At 33.0% G+C, this 22310-nt stretch overlaps 1 protein-coding gene across 1 annotated transcript in view; it reads left to right on the top strand.

The window, feature by feature from the left end:
* The window catches only part of LOC138712640 (voltage-gated inwardly rectifying potassium channel KCNH6-like), a 352191-nt gene that overhangs the window by 309440 nt on the left and 20441 nt on the right, over positions 1-22310 (top strand). Inside the window, exons 7-8 of the mRNA XM_069844606.1 lie at positions 11587-11732; positions 17936-18016. Coding sequence (XP_069700707.1) covers positions 11587-11732; positions 17936-18016 — 227 coding nt within the window. The remainder of the gene's footprint in view (positions 1-11586; positions 11733-17935; positions 18017-22310) is intronic.

Raw genomic sequence — 22310 nt, 5'->3', positions numbered from 1 at the left:
GGTTTTCGTGTACAAATGTCTTGTTTAAAGCCATCCCCGTGCGGGCATGACTTTAAGGGTCGTGTTCACAGACGAGACTTTGGACCAAAGTTGACTTTGGAAAGTACAAAGTCACCATTTTCCTATTCACAGTCGACACTTTGAGGAAAGTAAACTCCAATCGTGACTTTACTTCGAAGTCGCCGAAAATCTAGACTTTGACTTTGACTTTCGTTCGTGGACAAAAGGAAAATGACTGATATTTGAGAAATTGTTGAATTTGCCGAGAATATTAAAGATATCTAGGAGATTATTAAAGCTGTCCATGTTCCTTAGCCTATTATTATAGACTAGCCGTACCCGTGCGCTCCGCTGCACCTGTTAGAAATAAATACAAAGTAATTACATAATTAAAATAAGACGTTTTGATTCAGGGAACATTCGTGTTTGATAGAAGGATAAATCGTTTAATATGTTACTTAATTTAAATCGTATTTGAATAATTAAAATTCGGTCATTTTGGTCCGGAGAGCAATCATTTGGTACATGACAATTCCTTTAACATGTTTCTTAATTGTTATTACATGTAACCGTAGTTTAATGAAGATTGACACATCATTTAGTTTTAATATGTATACTTTATATTACTTGCTATATGTTTCAGAAGTTACTGTAATAACATTGTAGAATTATGTCCATCTAGAGAAACTACACTTTCCAATGGTGAAATAATAATTAAACAATTAATTAGCTATGTTTAATAACTTTCGATTGTTGTTGTCAAAGGCCCCTTATAGACGAAGTCATTTGTTTTTATTTCAGTACAGCGCCTTAGATGGTGTTGTTATTGTAATTTTAAAACTCATTAATCTCATTAAATATCAGTCCTATCAAAATTTTGTATAGAATAATACTTATTGGAAATCATTTTTAAAGAAACTTTTGTTATGTAATATTTTTCATGAAAGTTAATAATAAGCGAGATATTTCGATTTATTTAATTCAGGCCCCCTTATAACCCCCCTTTTAAATAAAGTATGTTGAATGCCACATAGCCTACAATCTAAGTTACAACGAACTTAATTTATATTCCAATTTTCATATATATCGGTTCAGCCATTACCGCGTGAAAAGATAACAAACATCCAGACAGACATACAAACAAAAATTAAAAAAAAAAAGCGATTGTCGGTTTCAGGTTGGTTTATTATACCTGTTAACACAAATTATTTTTGGAAAATCGAAAATTACCAGAAAAATTTTGGCTACAGATTTATTATTAGTATAGATTATAAATTCAAATCAAGGTACAGATTTGATAGACAGTACCGGTATTAAATATCCTCGTCATGTTTCAAGTTTCATTGATGAATAATAAAAGAGGATTATCTGATCCACCAATAAATAATACAACTTATTTCGTCCCGATTTTAGATATAGGTAAGGATTAATAACTTAATATTGATTCTTACTATTTAATTCTGTAGAGGTTAGGTTATACAGTTGGAAATGCAGTTAATTTATAATCCTTGCGGTCGTCATAATAATGTTTTCTGTATATTGATTTCAGATAATTTTTAAGTAGTTTCTGCAGACATGCAGGGAATGACTCTGCCAACTGTCAGTAGGATAATATGTCTCTTTCATAGTCTGTCATTGGTGGCATCTTATCTTCCATATCTTCATAACAAAATTATTTTAAAATGAAATAATTTCAGGGCTTAATGTGAAACTAACGTAACTACAATAGATGTTTTATTCACAACAAAATTCTTAACAGGCAATACTATTTCAGATAAACTATATCCTATGCTTTATTCTATATGCTTTACCTGCAGACTTACTAAAGGCTTTACCAACAACCAAAAATGTATTTAAAAATAGGCTTAAGGACCTTACTAATAGACGGTATTTATACACAGTATTTGAAGGGTGTAAATGATATGTTGTTATTGAAGTGTTGTATCAGTGAAGAATTATGTTGTGTCAGTGAAGTGTGTTGTATCAGTGAAGAAGTATGTCGTGTCAGTGAAGTGTGCTGTGTAAGTGAAACGTGTTCCTGTCAGTGAAGCTTTATAGTTTATAGTGGCAGTGAATAGTATTTGAACAGTGAAATATTTTTGAAGTGTTAGTGAAATGAGGATAGAATCAGTGAAATGTGTCGTACTTCCATTGCAGTGAGTGAGTTGACAGCGAAATGAGTGTAATTTGAAAGGTACTTCTGCAGATATGAACATATCATACTCGTGGGTTTTAGTTCGATCTTAGTTTTAAGATACAAATTATATTTATTTCAAATGTTGTTTTAAGTGATAGTGCTTCATTTAATTTAGGATATTCCCTGTTATTATTATTATTATTATTATTATTATTATTATTACTATTATTATTATTATTATTATTAATTATTGTTAGTATTAATTATCAGTATTATTATTAATTGTATTTTTAATTAATAAGTTTATTATTGTAATTATTGAGTGTAATTAGTTACCACTGCCACCGGGTATATACCCATTGCAGTGTGAATAAATACATACATACATTATGTTTTGTAGTTATGAATTGTGTTATATACAAGACTGTTCGAACTGAGTTACGATTTTTGTGGCCAGGTAGAAGAACAAATTATTATCGATTGGTGTAAAGAATTAAACATGTTAATGTTTGTACTTACGTTAGTTTCACAATAAGCCTCGAATAATATTATTCTTATGTAAAGCTGAAAGAACGGTTAGCAATTGCTTAACATGTACCAATGTTCAATTGTTTCATCGATTTGTGTCTCAAAAGATGGCTTTGATTGTGGCAATGCCTACTTTATTTCAACTATCTATTAATTTAATTCGTTTAGAAGGCAGTGATATGATTGCCAACATTAGAACAAGATCGTCAAATCTCGACTTACCTAAGTCAAAGTCAAAGTCTTAGAAGTATTGTCTATGAATAGGACTTTTAACAAAGTTAATCTTTACTACGAAAGTCGACCTTGGGAAGTCTTCATTCAAAGTCTCGTTTATGAATACGGCTCTAATACCACATCTGTACTGTCAGAACCTGTCTAGCTTCTTGCACTCAACCTGCACATGAGACTGGTGACCATGGAAACGTGACAGCATGGCTGGCATGGCGAGACACACCACCTTACCACTCTAACAAGCAGCCGTTGGTTTTAAATATATGAGTTTGAACTTAAGTCAAATACAGTTGTTATCGCATTGCTTCTGTATCTTACGATTTACGTATAAGATTCCTTGCTTTTCTTTGTAGATGATTTGTGCCATAGGTTTAAAATAATGGAGTTATGCATTTTTTTATGTAGTTAATAGTAAACATTTTGAATTTTACAGCTTCTTACTTAACACATTTGCGAGATTTTTTACCAGATAATATTCCACTATTTAAAATGAATGCACCATAGTTACAGATTATCATGTTATGTGTTAACTGAAAATAGTTTTTTTTTACGCAAACAGTGCCAATAACTCACAAAGAAATAGTGAAAGGAGAAATGAGTTGTCTAATATCGAAGTCAGCTGCATCCATTTTATAAAATTTTACAGGAGAAACAATAAAACCAATTTTAACAACAGCTTTTCTATAAACAGTTTCGTTACTTTGGCACCATAAAGTTACGATATAGACAAACATATATTGAAAAATTGAATTTGCTATGTTCCTGATTTTTGGCGGGATGTAGCTGACTTTGAACCCACCATTGTGAATTTATCTCTTTGTGCAACGATAGAATAGAACTTGAAACACTTAAAAATGTTTACAGTCATTGATTGTAATGTGTGGACACTCGTAAAACACGCGGTCATTGTTAGTTTCATTTTAAGTTTTTGCTGACATTCATATATTTTTCATTTCTTAATTCCAAACTTTCATTATCGGACATATCTAGATGCATTTTATTTATTGTAAAAATCAAAGGTGGACAAATTGCGGGCATCAGGTAGCCATGGCGACTAAAAGATTCTATGTGGCGCTTAAATTGTTTATTCAGTTCAACACTTTTTAAAACTTTCGATTTCTTTTATGTCACTGCGGTAATGCATAATGTTAACAAAAACGGTTATAGGAGGGAATTCGAATGTGCTTCTTAAGGGGAGAGGATGATGTGTTTGGTGAAAAATGAATAAATTTTCAAAAAAAACATTCTTTAAAATACCCTGTGATATGTGTGGAATGCATAGCATAACATTTTGTGGGTATTCGTGCCCTTATCGGATGTTGAGTCGCCATTTTTAAACTTCCTACGTTATATATCAAATATGAATGAGGTCTCGCCCACCTTATTGAGTATTACACGACTAGTCTTAACTAGTCAGTTGTATTATTACTGATAAATACGAGAAAAATTCGTACCGGCACCGGGAATCGAACCCAGGACCTCTCAGCTTTGCGCGATGAGCGCTCTTTACCAACTGAGCGTTATGTATTTTTAAATCACTCGCCCACTTTTATTGTTGTTTCCGGTAAATTAAATTTGCAAAATTGTTTTTTCTTTAAAATACCCTTTGATATGTGTGAAATGCATTGTATAACATTTTGTGGGTATTTGAGCCCTTATCAGATGTTGAGACGTCATTTTTAAACTTTCTGCGCTATGGCTTTTAAATCACACGCCCGCTTTTATCGGTTTACAGTAACTTCATTTTTTTTTTTTGCTACATTGCCAGACAAAAATGGATATAATTTCTGAACTATTAAAGATACATGCATGGAATTTAGAACACACATTCTTTAGACTATTAGAAAACATTTCTCTGTAATAGAATTTGGTAATTGATTTCATTTTGAAAATACGTCTGTTTGTTTGCAGGAAAGGAAATCAGAAAATTGTTATTACATTTTAATTGTTTATTTTACAAACGTAGGGACTAATATCAAAATTCTGTTACAGACAGTTTATAGAATATGCTTTTGCAAATACATTGCAAAAAGTTGTTTGAATCTATATTTAAAAACGGTTTAGATATATCGGTTTTAGTACAATCCTGCATTGGATATATTTTTTCAAATTTAGGCCCCCAAATATTTTTTTTCATAATATTTTTATTTGGTTGAGTTGCCACAGCTATGAGCTCTCTACATACAAAAAATTAATATTTTAAACCAAATAGGAAAAAAGTTAAAAAAAATACCACCCTCTCCCTTTAAATTAATTTAGTTACATTTGTTGTGCATTTCAAGATATTGTCTTACATAGTAGCTTCAGATCGTCTTTGAGAGCGTATGTTTGTATTGCATATATATTTAATATTGTTTAATATATTTATGTAAATGCATCTTTATCTTAGCATGTGTCGACAAAATGTGCTAGCTCCTGACAATAAAGGGGCTGGTTCCTAATTTATTTTTAGCTTTGTCTATCCCTGGTAAAATTATATTTTGTTACATTTAAACTTTCTTTAAATAAATGATTTGTTATTATTAGTTAAACGAAGTGTCTAGTAGTCTATTTTGTACATGAGTACTATTTCTGTTATTCACTGATATATACAGACAAGTGCTCGAATAAACAGATGTAAATACACAGTACCGGAGCGTGAATTGTTGAATCGCAACTTGCTTACCAAGAAATGATAGTATAATGGATGTACACCTAACTTGTATTCAAAGTATCCAAAGGCAGGACTGTAGTTATTATACAGGGCTTTCATTTAAAAATTCCCAGTCTAAATGACTGATTATTTAAATTGAATTCAATTGAAACAAAAAAACTCGTCAATTTAGATATTGATGGAGAAGTCTGAAACCAGGTTTAAATGCATTTTAGATTTCACCCCCCACTCCAGCCTCCCCCACTCTGAAATTTCAAATGGCACCAATGTAATTTTATACTTAAATTAATGGCTTGTGCATCAAATGCTGCAAACTAAGCTCATTAGACGTTCAAATAAACATTTTTCAGATTTATCTTCAATGAAGAATATCAGACATTCTGAAAGTTATTTGCTTCCATGATTATGAAACATACTCCCTCTGAATGGTTTTTTATGCCAAATACTTTCTCTTGAACCTATACACCTTCAGTTTTTTAGTTCGAACGCGAAAACGCAAGTAACAATGTCAGGACGATCAGTCGGTTTTTCATGTGGGAGTAAAACAATAGCTATTTCAGATCATTGCGGATAGTAGGTGAAAGTTAAAAAAATGTCAGGTTTGCTATGCTTTCGAACAATAGACATAGCATCTTGGTATAGCTACTGCATGTTTCGTAAACTACCTTGAAATGTAGAGGGTAAAATCATTTTATCCTACTAAGAAATCTTGCTGAAATGATCGGGAGACTACAAAATCTTGTAGGCTTCATATTTTATCAGTAAGTAATACCTTTTGGTCTTTCCTTAGGAACTGTAATTTTTGCGCTCTCTCGAGCCAATACTGAGGAGAACCACGCATATAAATATCTACACCACACCGCCATTAAATATATGAAAAAGACCCAACCCCACTTGATTAATAACTACAAAAATATTTGATTTTTAATAATATTATTATCTTACGTCTTCGATTTGGACCATCCGTTTCCGAGGCTAATTTGAGAACTTTTGCAAGAGAAAAAAAAATTTTACGAAGGACGGAGTGCAGGTCCGTCGCTACAACCCTCAACCTGAAGGACCAGGTTATTTTCTGTTGGGGTTTTCTTCCCCTAAACTGGTTGTCTGCCATAACTAAGGAGTCCAGTTCACCCCTGTGTCCATTTCCACCCTGGAAACTATGTTGCCACATTTGCCGAGTCCGCTGTATAGAAGATCTTCTTCAGCACCGTCCCCGCCATTATGGTCTTCGTCCGTAACCCAGGACATGGGTAAAGCGTTATACCCCGCAATACTGGGTCCTTGACAGGACTTAGCCACCGACCAAAGTCGGGCCTACCCCCGCGATCGTAGACGCGCCTGCCAAGAATTATCCAAGTGGATTCAGAGAAGAAGTCTCTGGTTTCCCTTGGGCCGGGTTAATGCCCATGTATAACAACCATGAGCAAAGGCATGAGAGACAGGATGAAGAAGAAATTGTTGGCTTTAGAAATGGATTACTGGCGCCGTAGTTGTCAAATTTCGAGGATGGACCACATTAGGAATCAGGATGTCCGTAATATAATGCAAGTATCAGGAGATATCTTACAATCAGTGGAAACTAGACGCCTGATATGGTATGGGCATCTCCAGGGAATGTCAGCCGACCGCTGGCCTAATAAGGTCTTCAACTGGACTCCCCCGGAAAAAAAGAGAAGAGGAAGGCCAATGAAAAAATAGAGCAAGGAGGTTCAGGAGGATATGGTCTGCAGGGATCTACAAATGGGCGATTGGCAAAACCGGAGTACCTGGAAGTTGAGAAGCGGGACACGGCGACAGCCGTAAAATTACTCGCAATACATACATACATTATCTTACGTAAGTTTAATAGCTTTCAATAACATGTACTACATAGCCGCCACTCAGTAAATTATATAAATCAAGATCTAATTTAAGATATACTCTACATCTGCTTATATAAACCCCAAAACGTTTCACTTTGGCATTAACTATAATAATATTTCATTTCTAGTGGTAATAATGTCATCAAACCACCTCAAGTTTTGTAGATTTTAATATCCAATACACAGCTGTACTCAGAAAATTACACACCAGAGAATCAGACCTGTAAATTAATTTTACAATCTTTAAGTTTTTAATAACCAATTTAATTTGACCTCGAAATATGTCGGCATTCTTGCAGAGCATGACCTTCATGTAATATTGTATACTGTAGTGTGTGTTTTGTTTTATTCTGAAATGCAATTACTCAATGACGACAGATGGATTTTAGAAAATAGGAAAATTATGTTGAAAAATTTACATTTCACTGAAAACTACTATTTTTCTGAAAGACGTTGGGTTCCAAGCTTCAAAATGAGGGGTCATTTATTAAAATCCGTTCAGCCGTTTTCCCGTAATTTCCATTACCAGTTGAAATTTTATATATATATATATATATATATATATATATATATATATATATATGAAAGAGCATTCAATTGCTTATACATTTCATTCATCTGTTTTCACATCTTTTGTTTTCTATCGTCGCCTGGCAACCTGTATTTTTGTTATTATCAGTTGATTGTAGGATAAAAACACAGCTTATTTTATGCAATTTCCTAAGTTTAATCAATAAGGAGATTTCTGTTCTCTCTTGAAAGTTATACGCTATTTTAAAATAACTTAATACACAAACAGAACTATTACATGAAATGCTCAATAAGTCTTTGAAGTTTTATTCTCTTCAGCTCTAATCAACACTAACAAAAATGCAGGTTGCCAGGGGACGGTAGAAAACTAATTAGATGTATAAACAATTTTTTTTTTTTTTTTTTTTTTTGTCCCCTAAATGTTCAGAAATATTTATTTATTTATTTATTTAAATTCAAATATACAGAATAAAGAAATATAATTACAAAAACAAACAAAGAGAAATACAAATAAAATAATACAAGCAATATAAAAAGAAGATACAGTAGTATTAACAAAATTTGAGACCGAATGAGCAGCGCTCGTGCTCGGTCGCAGTTCAGATATATTATTAAAATTAAAAAAAAAAAATAAAATAAAAATAAAAAAATTAAATTAAATAATAATAATACTAATAATATAAATAAATAAGTAAAATAAAATAGGAACTAAAATATAATTACAGCGGCAATGGAATTAAGTATATAATATAATATTAACACTAGAGAAGAATAATATCGCACGTGAAAAGTAGGATTAACACATATTTCAAAATTATAGAATACAACTATAATATAGGTTGATTAATTCATACACATAGGCTATAAATTTATTTAATCAAATTGAAGATATTAACACGTTTCTAATTTTCTTGTTATATGTTAGTGGGTTACATGTTAGAAGTTCTGGGTGTAATTTAGTTAAAGCATTGTACAACCGAGGGCCAAAATTTATGCTATGCTTTAGACCAGCAGATGTGAGACATTTAGGTTCTACTAATGTTGAATTAATATTTCGTCTTGTGTCATAATTGTGTGTCTGTAATACAAACTTATTACGATTTTTATGATAAAATTTTAAGAGCGTATACTTATAAATTTGTTCAATATTAAATACATTAAATTCAGAATAAATTAATTTAGTTGGATAATCGAAACGTTTCTTCAAACAAATTTTAATTATTCGTTTTTGTAGTAAATTTAACGGACTAAGATTAATTTTTGTACTTCCACCCCAAACAATTATACCATATTGAATGATAGACTGAATAATGGCCAAATAAACATTGTAGAACTCTAATAGGTAAGTAGCATCGAAGATTAACGAATTTATAAATTGTTTTACGAAGCCTCTTACAAAGATAAGTAATGTGATGAGGCCATTTTAAATTCTGATCAATAATGATACCCAGATATTTGACATACGTGGCTTCTTTCAAAGGTGGACATTTACAACTTTTGGGATCTAAACAATTTTCACTGTGTATTATTAGTCTATATTTATCGCTAAATTTTAAATTTTGAACACTGGCAGCTGTTAACGAAAAAGGAACTAAAGTTGATTTAGATATATTTAAAGAAAGGAAGTTGGAATTAAGCCATTTTTTAACAATGTTAGCACCTATATTAGCATTTCTATATGCTTCCTGCCAAGAAAAACCACTGAAAATAACTACTGTATCATCCGCATATGAATATATAGATCCATTAAATTTTTCTAAATTTATATTTAGCAGATCATTAACATATATTAGAAATAAAATAGGTCCCAAAATTGTTCCTTGCGGTACACCTATATCAATATATTTGTATTCGCTAAATTGATCTTCAATTTTGGTCATTTGCCTTCTGTTACTAAAATATGATTGGAATAATTTTAAAACTATACCCCTAACTCCAATAGTATGTAGTTTGTCCAAAAGTAAATTATGATTGATAGTGTCAAAAGCTTTCCGTAGATCCAAGAAAATACCCAAACATTTGTTTCCGATATCTAGTTCATTGATAATTTTTCCAGTAACATTAATAAGAGCATCATCAGTAGAAATATTATTGCGGAAACCAAACTGATTTTTAGAGAGGATTTTATGTTTTTCTAAATAATTTATTAATCTATTCTTTAAACATTTTTCAAGCAATTTGGAAAATGTTGGAAGTAAAGATATAGGTCTATAGTTATTTAAATTATTTTTATCTCCAGATTTGTATATTGGAATTACTATGGCACTCTTTCATATTTAAGTATAAAATATAGGGGTGCCATTTGAAATTTCAAATCGGGGAATCGGGGGATGAAATCTAAAATGAAATTAATCCTGGTTTCAGACTTTCCCCTCAATACCTAAAATTGACATGTTTTTTGTTTAAATTGAATTTAATTTAAATAGTTTGTTATTTAGACTGGAAGTTTTGAGATGAAAGCTCTGTATAATTTCTTCAGCGTTCAAGCATTAATAAAAGAAATAATATTGCTTTACGTTTAATTCTTTAGGAATGAAATTATGTTTAACACAGGCATCAAATGATCATTTTCACAACAGAGATATTAGTGAAAAATTATGCCAAGTTTCATCACACTTGCTTTAACTCCTGAGAAATAAAACGAATACTTGTCCTTGAAAACGCAGAAAATTTAGCTTTTGAAATAATTACTTTTAAAGTTTTCGTTACACATAACCCGTACATTAATACAACTTCTACCAATTACATAAAAATATACTTATAATTAATATATTGATATAAAATTTTCATGAAACCGTACATTTTTAGCGCGAGAACAATAAAATGATAAAAATTTATCAAATTTCTACTATTTTCAATAGCGCATCGCTTTAATTTACGAAGATTCAAAGTAAGCGAATGTTGTATTAGTTCCAGATAAGCCAGATAAATTACTTACAACATTTTTAACGTAGAATACAAACCATATAGTTAGTTAAACGACCAGTATCTTACAAGATAGGATTGGCTTTGGAGATAACGTGTTTTGTGGGAGAAGAATAGGTCTGAATAAGGCCATAATCGTAACTGGTGGTCATTGAAGTTATTCAGGGTTCTGAAAGTTACCCAAGTCCGAATTTGTTCACGGTACAGCGTGCTGTGTTCGTACAAGAGCGCGATCATTCGGCGACATATATCATTCACACAACAGAAATAGTAAGCACAATAATCTTCAAACTGCAGTGCAAGCCTTCGGGGCCTTTCTCCGTTAAAAAAACCTGCTAATTTCTATTAATTGTGAAGGAGTTTTTATGTACTTTGAATTCGTTTGCAACGCAGAATATCTACATTGTTTTAACATTCTTGCACCTTGTTAAATTATGCTACCAATTAGCGTTCAAATTCGAGAAAACAGGGCACTGAAAGAGTGTCTAAAATCTCAAAACTGGATATAATTATTAACTGTTTCTTAATTCTTGCGAATAGTCCAATCTCTCGGAATCCTTTTAATGCGTCGTAGCTATATTAATAAATTCCTATGTACGTCATTAACATCCCCTAGAAAGTGTCTCAGCTGTGAATATGAGCTGATGAAGGATTGTGCATTGTTGCAGCGCATTCAGCTGTATACTAAAATGTTTATAATGTTGAGATCATTGTTGCAGCGACGCGGAATCACGTGGCCAAGTCGTTTCCCAACACGTCGTCCGAGTCAGACCTGCAGCGCTACCGAGCGGTGTGGGATAGAAGCAGCAGAGAGCGCAAGTCGCCCTCCCTTAGCAACGTGGCGTCGGACAGCCTCAGACACAAGGTGAGCTCTCATTAATACTGAAAGATCAGATGTCATGAGATATTAAGATCAAAGATGTCGTAAATATCAGTAACACCACAGTCTAGTATATACAGTCACGAAGCTTGGGATGATTTTTTGCATTTCTCGCGATAGCTGCTAGCCGCTTGGAGCGCTGTGAGTATTAGGAACAATAGACTGTGTCACTGCCATCGTGATCTAATTCAGGCCGTAAGACAGACCATGTGACTCGCTTAACCGGATCACGAAGGGAGGCGATTCAACCATATAAATTAGCTGGAATGCATACAGAGTAACATATATTTCTCTAAAATGTAGTGTAATTGCATTAATAGAATTTAAAACAATGATTATGAGACACTTCAGACATAATTCACTTGCGAGTTAAGGTGTAATATTATTTATGGTGTGAAAATTACGTTGTTCGTATGTGTAATGCCTGCCTTTATTTCGATTAAATATTGCTAAATTCTTGTACATTCATTTATGCACGATTCAATAATTTTCAGTTGCACCGCACGAATATTTAGATAGCGGTATGTTGAAATTATAGGTTATGTTTACTGTACCAGTTGCCCCTTTCTGTCTAATTTTAGTGGTCTCCAATGCCCTGCCACTACATATGTGTGTTATTTCATATGGAAATTATAGGTTATGTTTACTATATTTAACTTATATTCCTATATTAGTAATTATACCGTATAATTAAACATAATGTCATGTACGACACACGTCACATGCTATTTGTCTGTATTTTAATACTACAATTGAGTACTGAATTATTGTATTTATCTACAACCTAAGAGACGAAGTAACACAATCGTACTTACACTAATTTCATAGGAGTGGTAAGGTAAATTTTCTGTCTACAATTAAGGAAGGTAGATGTGCTAAATTAAAATCACAATATAAATTCGTTTTTATTGAACCTCAAAATAGCTTCCATTCTAAACTTAAAATGTTGATGCGAACACATTATGTTAACATGTAAAATTCTCTTCACATTAAAATAACACAGTTTCGTAATCATTTCTGCAACATATTATGCAACAAGAAGTAAAGGGAACTTATGGACACATTACACTAAATAAAACGTAGCAATGATACGCAATAAAGTTATAATATAATATTTCACTGAGCTACATACACTGAAATAGAAGGTGAGTTTATAAAATGTAATATATACTCTAGCAGTCTTACTAATAAACCGTGTATAGTTTTTATACGAGACTTATGCAGAGTTGAGACAGAAAACGTTACTAATAAACCGTGAAAAAGCTATGGACGTATAAACAGGCTGTAACTATACAATGGGAATTGCTTTGCAGTAGTTATATACACGAAACCTCTTGTTTAAGCGTTGTATATAGGGAAAGAATGGCCGCTCCTTTAACAGCTGTTCGTATCGACTGTCATTTTATGATGATGTTTACCTTGTAACCACAGAAGAACAAACCAAAGATCATAGAATTATTAGAATAATATGGCTGTAGCTTGTACTCTTTGACCAAAATGTAGTGTGATAATCGATTAGAGTCAGTTGTACTATCGATATTTAACACGCCATACTAGAGCGCTCTACTGGATGCAATAGAGAACCTCTGATATTCTATTACCTTTCGTAACGAAGTAATGACGAAATTATGACGTAGCTGTGTAACAGTTATACTGTTATACACGACGTATGTAGTGATTATTAGTAAGGAATTTACACACGACTTATAAACGAGCTACTCACTGTATAAGTATAAGACAGTTAAACGTCAGTATATAGAGTTTTTATTAGTAAGACCGTATGAAAATAATATATAAACCTTATACATTTCATATTTCAATAGTGGAAGGAAGGTGTTAATTTTTTCAAAAGAATACGATATCGAAAGTACAATACATTTTATCGACTGCTGGGAAAAGGGTCTGTGATGAGGCGATAGTAGCGATCCTGGTGGTTAGCAACTATCTATGGATGCATATTTCAACTGTCTATGTATGCATACTTAGTAAGTATTGAGCTTCGTAACTGTCTATAGTAGACTGTGATGACACTGTAAGAAGGTAACTCTTAAACTCCATTGATAGCTGACTCTCGATCGGCCGCTCTCTCCTAAGTATTGAGCCATCTGCATTTCAAATACTCCTAATCTACGTCTATTAAGGGCCGGTATTACAAACGCCATTTAAACCTTACGTTCAGTTTAAACCGAAGTTTTTCGTTCTGCTTGGTATTATAAATCTTAACTGCCAGTTAATCTTGAGTTAACTTGAGTTTAACTTAATCGGCAGTTCTCTGCCGTTTAAACTGCTGTTCAAGGCTCAACAGTGCAAGATGGCGGTTCCCGCAATACACATGGATATTGCAGATGTTTTCCAAGAACTTATCAGTGACGATATGTTAGTGATTAATATTACACGGCGGCCAAGAATTTTTCGAAATACAGTGCACCACTTTGAAATATACATAAATGAACATAAGTTTTAAAACAGATTCAGGCTTTCCAAACAGGCAGCCCTAACCAGACCTTCAGATTTAGGCTTATAGTCCTAACCTTGCTTCGAAAAATTGAAACTCGGATACAACATGCAACAGAAAAATGAGATAGTGCAAAAATATGTTTTAGGGTTTGAATTTAAAGATCATTTGAAAAGATAAATGATTTCGTTTTTATTTTTGCAAACATATTGTTGAATCCCTGCATCAGTTACTAGTTGCGCTGCACTATTTTTTCTCTGGTTGTAGGCATGCTGAAAACGATGGAAGATTTCGGAGGTGTACATAAATCTACTATAAACCTATTGCGCATTTTACTGTGTGTGGCAGACAGTTTCCTGGTAAAATTTACTATGAGGCCTGATTTATAGACACACTAATAATATTACCTAATTTTACTAGACTCGTAAAAATAATTTTATTGTTTGACTGAATTCTGTTTCATAAATATTCTAGACAACACATAAAATACCCTCACTAATATTATTACTTCATTACTCGGTTGATTCTATAAGGAGTTACGTGGCGGATGGTTATGCAAGGTTTAGTTTGGTTGCATTGTGTTTGGGAGTATAACGTTGGTAGCCAGCGTTAAGAAACTATTTGAGGTTAGGTCTTACAAGCATACTGAAGTACGCGGTATTGGTCCGCTTTAGGATTTTTTTTAATACTCTCTCTCTGATATTGAAGAACAAAGATGTTTCTTAATGAAGATTATCCACGAGTGACACCATGCTCTTTTACATGTCAATAAATCTATTCACATGATGAACCTGTCACATTTTAGCACACTTAAATGTCATCGACCTGGGCCGAGATCGAACCTGCAATCTCGGGCACAGAAGGCCAGCACTCTACAGACTGCGCTACCTAGCCCGACTGTGCTTGGTGGGGCATTATTATCGAGTTAGAACTTCTAGAAGTTTCTGATAACTTCAAAATTGTCATAAAGGAACAGTAGTACAGGGATATTATTTTATTTTTACTAACATTTCTAATATTAACTTGGCTATACCTTTGGATCAACGATTAAGAAGCGGAAACACCGTTTTGCTACCCCCTTCCAAGACTAGAGTTCGATGATACTGGCGTAAAATACAAACAAATCACTTTACTAGATATGGAAGGGAAGAAAAGTAATTCATCCATTTACATAAAATAGGGAATATTGCGATTTTGAGCTTGATAATTTTCATTAGGTATTTTGTTTAATCAAAATACAGTACAGTATTATCAATGAGTGGTTTTACTCACGAACTGAGCTTTCCATTCGGATATATTCATTATAGAGTATATATTATACCTCTGCAGCACATTGGCGTACAATATAGAGAATGAATTTAAATTGAAAAATAATCATAATATGGATATTTAAACACATTTTTGAAAATGATGGCCATTCATTTCGATACAGGCTTCAGTTCTTTTGTGCATATTATTGCACTGTAAACTAGTGTACCTAATTCCAATTACATACCAGTTTCGTTCTTCGTACTAGTAACTCATGTCGAAATAATTCTGTACCTACTCTGTAAAAGAGTACCTTACGTACTGTAAATTCAGTCTTCACTTCTGCTCGATCCGAAAAGATAAAATTACTCAGACATGGTATCTACTGCCCATCCAAGTGGTTTTGTCGCAGGGTCGTAGAAAGGGAGAAAATCACGTGACAGTTAATTACATAACGAGGCCCTTTTATTTAAGTTATTTTAAACAGTTGTGTAATATTACGTAGACATTCAATTTCTAACAGAAATTAATGTTTTCAGAAAAGAGCTAAGACAGCCCAGCCACTAGCCTTTACAGAAGGGCGAGCAGAAACGGGTGGGGGAAACCGGGATGCGACCGCGACGTAGGCAAACGGACGACAGTACCTTTGCGAAAATATGATTCAATATTGAAAGCTCTTTCGTCACTGGAAAACGCGAACATATTTCTGGAACATACTATACTCACTAACTCGGTACTGTTTATTATGACTGTAAGGCGACTTTTGACTGCATACGCGGCCTTGGTTCTGTGTAGAGCACTGATGTTAAAGAAAGCGCATTTTTCTGACCTTGACGTCGTGCGCGGGCATTAAGCGCTAGGTATGCCAGGAGGAATAAGCAGCCTGTTGGATTAAGAAAACAGTGGTGCACAAACTTCAAACGGAACGTGAAAATTTATGTCATTAATTTTATATGGCTTCTTTCTGTTTGTTATTTTCTATGTTGTGTGTAAAACAAAAATACTAACACCTATTTCTTAGCCTAATATTGCAGTTGTGTTTTAAACGTTAATAACATAATAAAGAGTAAAGAAGGAATATTCACACAAATTCCATAATAACTACAACTATACTGTACTAAGTGAATTAAACACATCATTCCTAAAGAGTTATCCCAAAGAAAGACACTGACTATGACATGATAAATTGAAATTGATATTAATGGTATCTTTAGCAATATAAAAGTGATCAAAAGAATATTACAGTACAAAGCAAAGTTGTCTAGGTATATGTTTTAACTGTAACTAATATTACATAATAAAACTCTTATCGCATTATGGTTTTAGGTGATATTGGTGCGCAACTTTCTGTCATCAGAATATTAAATTATCTCGAAATCTGCTGAAGCTATAGAGCTGACGTTTTACCAACACATACGCACATATCTTTTGTTTGTGATGTAACAGTATTTGCTTTGTTAATTAATTTCCTTACAAACATTTTCCATGCGAATATTTTAAAACATTCTAATAGGCTACACTATCTTGATTAATATTTTTAAATTTAAATTTAAATTAATTTTATTTTATTTAAATTTAAATATACAGAATAAAGAATATAATTACAAAACAAACAAGAGAAATAGAAATAAAATAATACAAGCAATATAAAAAGAAGATACAGTAGTATTAACAAAATTTGAGACCGAATGAGCAGCGCTCGTGCTCGGTCGCAGTTCAGGTATAATATTAAAATAATAATAATAATAATAATAATAATAATAATAATAATAATAATAATAATAATAATGAAAATAAATAAGCAAAATAAAATAGGAACTAAAATATAATTACTGCGGCAATGGAATTATATAATATAATATTAACACTAGAGAAGAATAATATCGCACGTGAAAAGTAGGACGTTAGATTTACGAAAACATTGTTTCAGTAGCTGAAAGGCTACTAAACAAACAACTGAAAATTTCACTTTCCTGTAAAAAAGTTGAGATAATATTATTTTTCAATAAAGAAACAAACTTGTGAAAAATGAACATAGAAATTAAAACTTATATTCTTATAATGCACTTATAATTCTCAGACAAATCTAAAAATTAACATGGATACTGATTTAATAAGTTCTCTTCCCTTTAGCTATTGCATCAGTGCTTGCCGTCCCTGAATATAGTTCGACCAAGCGGCATATACCACCTCTTTCGTCTGTCTCTTTCCTTTCCGCTGTAAAGCGCTCAGGCTCTCCTGGGCTCTAAAGCGCGCGCTTGCTCTTATGAGCATCAGTTGACATCACTGGTGTGGAGGACGGTTGCAAGTTTACTAGTAAAGGGGGTTGGAGTGAAGTACATTCAGAAAATGAGGTACAATAAAAGTTGAAGTAAAATAAAATGGTGTCCCTGTATATTAGTAATGTTATTTATTCAAGATAATAACACATTTTATTATTACGAACTGTGTAATTAATGTATTTCTGTCAACTTACGTGTTTCAGTTCTCAATTCAAGACAATGGCTCCGCGAAGTTCTTCCAAGGAGCCCTGCACACACCCAACATGGGAGAGAAGGTGGCACAGGTAGGACACACAATCCTTTATAAAGTAGCGGTAACTAAGAATGAACCTGACATACAAGTGGAGTTTTTACAAAGTGCCGCAAGATCTACTGTCTACATAATAATCTGTTTGGCAGTTCTTCCATCATTCCACTTCTTGACATTGCACTACTATCACAGTCTAGTATATACAGTCACGAAGCTAAATATTTACTAAATATGCATACATAGATAGTTGCTAGCCACCAGGTTCGCTACTATCGCCTCATCACAGACTGTTTCTCTAGCCGACGATAAAATGTATTGTACTTTCGATATCGTATTCTTTTGAAAAAATTAATACCTTCCTTCCACTATTGAAATACGAAATACATAAGGTTTATATATTATTTTCATAAAGTATATATTATATTTTATAAACTCACCTTCCTGGATCTTTCGGAAGAAGGATAACGCTGACCTCTTTTTCTTAGTATTTATAGTGCAACAAACGTTTCCTTGTCCCATATTATTATTCAAATTATTGTATTTTAGCCATTTACAGTTATTACAACTGATAACGAACATTTCACAGTTTACACAACTTTTCACAACAAAGCGAAATACGGCACAGTCAATGCCTTTTCGATCTAGACCAGGCCGTAATGTATGTTCGGGTTTTCTGTGTTCAGTGTATGGAGCTCAGTGAAATATTATATTATAACTTTATTGCGTATCATTGCTAAGTTTTATTTAGTGTAATGTGTCCATAACTTTCGTGTACTTCTTGCTGCATAATACGTTGCAGAAATAATTATAAAACTGCGTTATTTTAATGTGAAGAGAATTTTACATGTTAACGTAATCTGTTCGCATTAACATTTTAAGTTACGAATTGAAGCTATTTTGAGGTTTAATAAAAAATAATTTAAATTCTGATTTTAATTTAGCACATTTACCTTCCTTAATTGTAGACAGAAAATTTACTATATTACTTCTATGAAATTAGTGTACGTACGATTGTGTTACTTCGTCTCTTAGGTTGTAGATAAATACAGTAATTCAGTCTCAAATGTAGTATTAAAATACAGAAAATTTAATGTGAGGGGTATCATACATGACATTATGTTTAATTGTAATGTATACTTGCGAATATAGGAATATAAGTTAAATATAGTAGACATAACCTATAATTTCCATATAACATGTCATACATATGTAGTGGCAGGGCATTAGAGACCATTAAAATTAGACAGAAAGGGCAACTGGGACAGTAAACATAACCTATAATTTCAACATAATATCTAAATATTCGTGCGGTGCAACTGAAAATGATTGAATCGTGCATAAATGAATGTAGAAGAATTTCTCAATATTTAATTGAAATAAATGCAGGTATTACACATACGAACAACGTAATTTTCACACCATAAATAATATTACACCTTAACTCGCAAGTGAATTATGTCTGAAGTGTCTCATAATCATTGCTTTAAATTTAATTAATGCAATTACACTACATTTCAGAGAAACATATGTTACTGTTTATGCATTCCAACTAATTTATATGGTTGAAAAGCCGCCCTTCGTGATCGGGTTAAGGGAGTCACATGATCTGCCTTACGGCCTGTATTAGATCACGATGGCAATGGCACAGTCTATTGTTCCTAGTACTCACAGCGCTCCAAGCGGCTAGCAACTATCGCGAGAAATGCAAAAAATCATTCCAAGCTTCGCGACTGTATATATTAGACTGTGCTACTATCCTTGTCTCTTTCGCAGTACTTCCTGCTTCCTCGAATTTATCGATCTCCCCCTCATCAGATCCTCTTTCTGTTTCTAAATCAATAATTCGACGGACATAAAATGGCGCTCTTATTCTCATATCCTTGTTCGAGGCTTTTTTGCTACGTGTGTGCAAATAACGGATTATATGGCATAGAAAAGTAAGATTCTGTTTCTTGTAACATTCGCACGTGTGAAGTTTTATTCTCTCCATTCTTACGAAAAAAACTCAAGCCACAATAAAGATAAAGAACATGGCAGCCTTGTAATCTTTGAATTATATCCATGGTAAAAGTGTGAGGTTCATTTTTTAGTTACGTAGCATGTGCAATATTGTTTTATACAGGTTCCAGAATTATAGAAGAACTGGTGCTTTTCTCTCCATTGAAAATGAGAGCTCTACAGTGAAATGATATAAAAATCACTGATTACTGGTGGATTTTTTTGAAAAGAGACTTTCGTGTTGGGATAGGTGTTGTCTAGTTATGTCGCTCAGAATTAGATGGTGTCAGTTGGGCTAACATAAACGTTAAACGAAGATTACGTTTAATGCGATTATGTAGGCCTAAATGGAGTTTTCCGTTGTTGACAGGATATTCTACCTCGAATTTTTATTTAAATTGATTTAATTTTTACTACAGCGTTACTGTTAAATGTGAGGTTACATTTGAAAGTTGCTAGACTGAATATGGACAGCTTATGCGCAATAAGTGCCACGTTACGCATTACGGACCAAGTTTATACAATTCTAATTTTGATAATAAATCCTGATCTAGGTTATTTAAATTTAAGTAAATTTAAGAAAAAATTAAGCGAATTATTTAGTATTTATGTCCTTGTTTTTCCTCTTTTTATTTTCATTAATTTCAATACAATATTTATTTAGTTATAAGTAGACTTCGTTGAATTGTCACACGCAGCATGCAATCAGGTTGCCGATGTACGGTAGTATAGAGGAGGTGAGCGACCGCCCGGTCTCGTAGTATAAGCAGTTCATGTTAAGAGATGTGACCAGTTGAAATAGATAGAGCAGCTACAGCTAATGTATACCTATGTAAGCACTTGTTTTTGCATTACTGTGGCTGGAATAGTCAAAGCTTAACATTTGTTCAGTGCAGACAAGAATTCAATCAAACATACTACAATGAGAGTGTTGCTGTTCCAAATAATTGCCCCTGGAATACTCTTACCCCCGCAGCCAGTCTTGACCCGTTGGGGAACGTGGTTGGATGTTGTTAATTATTGTGCAGAACATTACAGCAAAATAATGGAGGTAATTGATGCATTGGATAGCACAGACAGTTCCGCTGTTGCAGCTGTAAAATCATTGCCTTCTGAACAGCTATTGGAAGATATTCTGTTCATTGATTCTAATTTTAAAATCTTGTCCAAAAGCATCACCCTTTTAGAATCGTCTAATATAGTGGATAAAGTATCACAAACCGTTATCCAAAATAACAATTCACTAATTTCAGAAAAAGTAAAATGTATGTTGAGAAACATTATTGCTAAAAATTCTGCCTATTCACTACTTCGTACTGTAAATGATGTACCATGAGGTCACGACAAGATGCCTGAAGTTGGTGTACTAAAAAGTAGTGATTTTCCGTTCTTCAAATATGCACGTATTACATCGTGTGATGTTGAACGTACATTTTCCCAATATAAAAACTGTTTAATTGACCATCGGAGGAGATTACTTTGCAGTCGCTAAAAATGTACGTAACTCTTCACTGCAATGCACATATTCAAGGATGATGTGAGTATCTTACGTTACATTTTAAGAGTTAATATATCTCACTATAAAATAATCGTGTATTTACATGTTTAGACATTTCCTACTGCAATGATCATTCATTATATTTCTTGAATGCAGGATACAGGTTTTATTGTAACCGCAGTATACTGCTCAGTGTTTACATCAGAGGCATACTCCATCCGTTGCACGCCCCCTTCTCATACAGTCTATACCGCGTTCGCAGTAAATCTTGCGATTCTCGTGGCAATTCCACGAAGTCTACTTATAAGTATTCTGTTCTTGACTTGATTCTCTACTTTTATCTTCGTAATTGTATTGGTTTTGTAGTTTTAAGCAATCTTTAATATGTTCCTTTTAGTACAAAATAGTTACTAATATAGGAACCGCCCCCGAAACACGAGCTTGTTCAAAGGGATGTGCGCTGCGTCAACAATATATTTATTTTGTATTGTATGTAGCAATAAATAAATACTAAACACTATAATTATATATATACTGTATACACCAATTATAAAATCAAATCGGTACAACTAACAGTAAAAAAAAAAAAAAAAAAAAAAAAATCATCTTGAATTACAGGCGTTTTACATAACTGTCAACAAGAAAATTTTCATTCCATATATGTTCGTAATCTCTAATATTTGTCAAGAAGGTGATCAAATGTGAAGATAATTTTTATTCATCAACCAAATGAAAATTTTCAAACCAGTCAGAGAGAATTCCGCAACTAGTCACTGGTGAAATTAATTACGCTATTTGTTGTGAATTTGTAGACGCGTTAGAGTGGGGTCAT

This window comes from Periplaneta americana, chromosome 13 (assembly GCF_040183065.1).
Source record: "Periplaneta americana isolate PAMFEO1 chromosome 13, P.americana_PAMFEO1_priV1, whole genome shotgun sequence".
NCBI lineage: Eukaryota > Metazoa > Arthropoda > Insecta > Blattodea > Blattidae > Periplaneta > Periplaneta americana.
The sequence above is the reverse complement of the archived record's forward strand: the minus strand, read 5'-3'. Positions and strand labels throughout refer to the sequence as shown.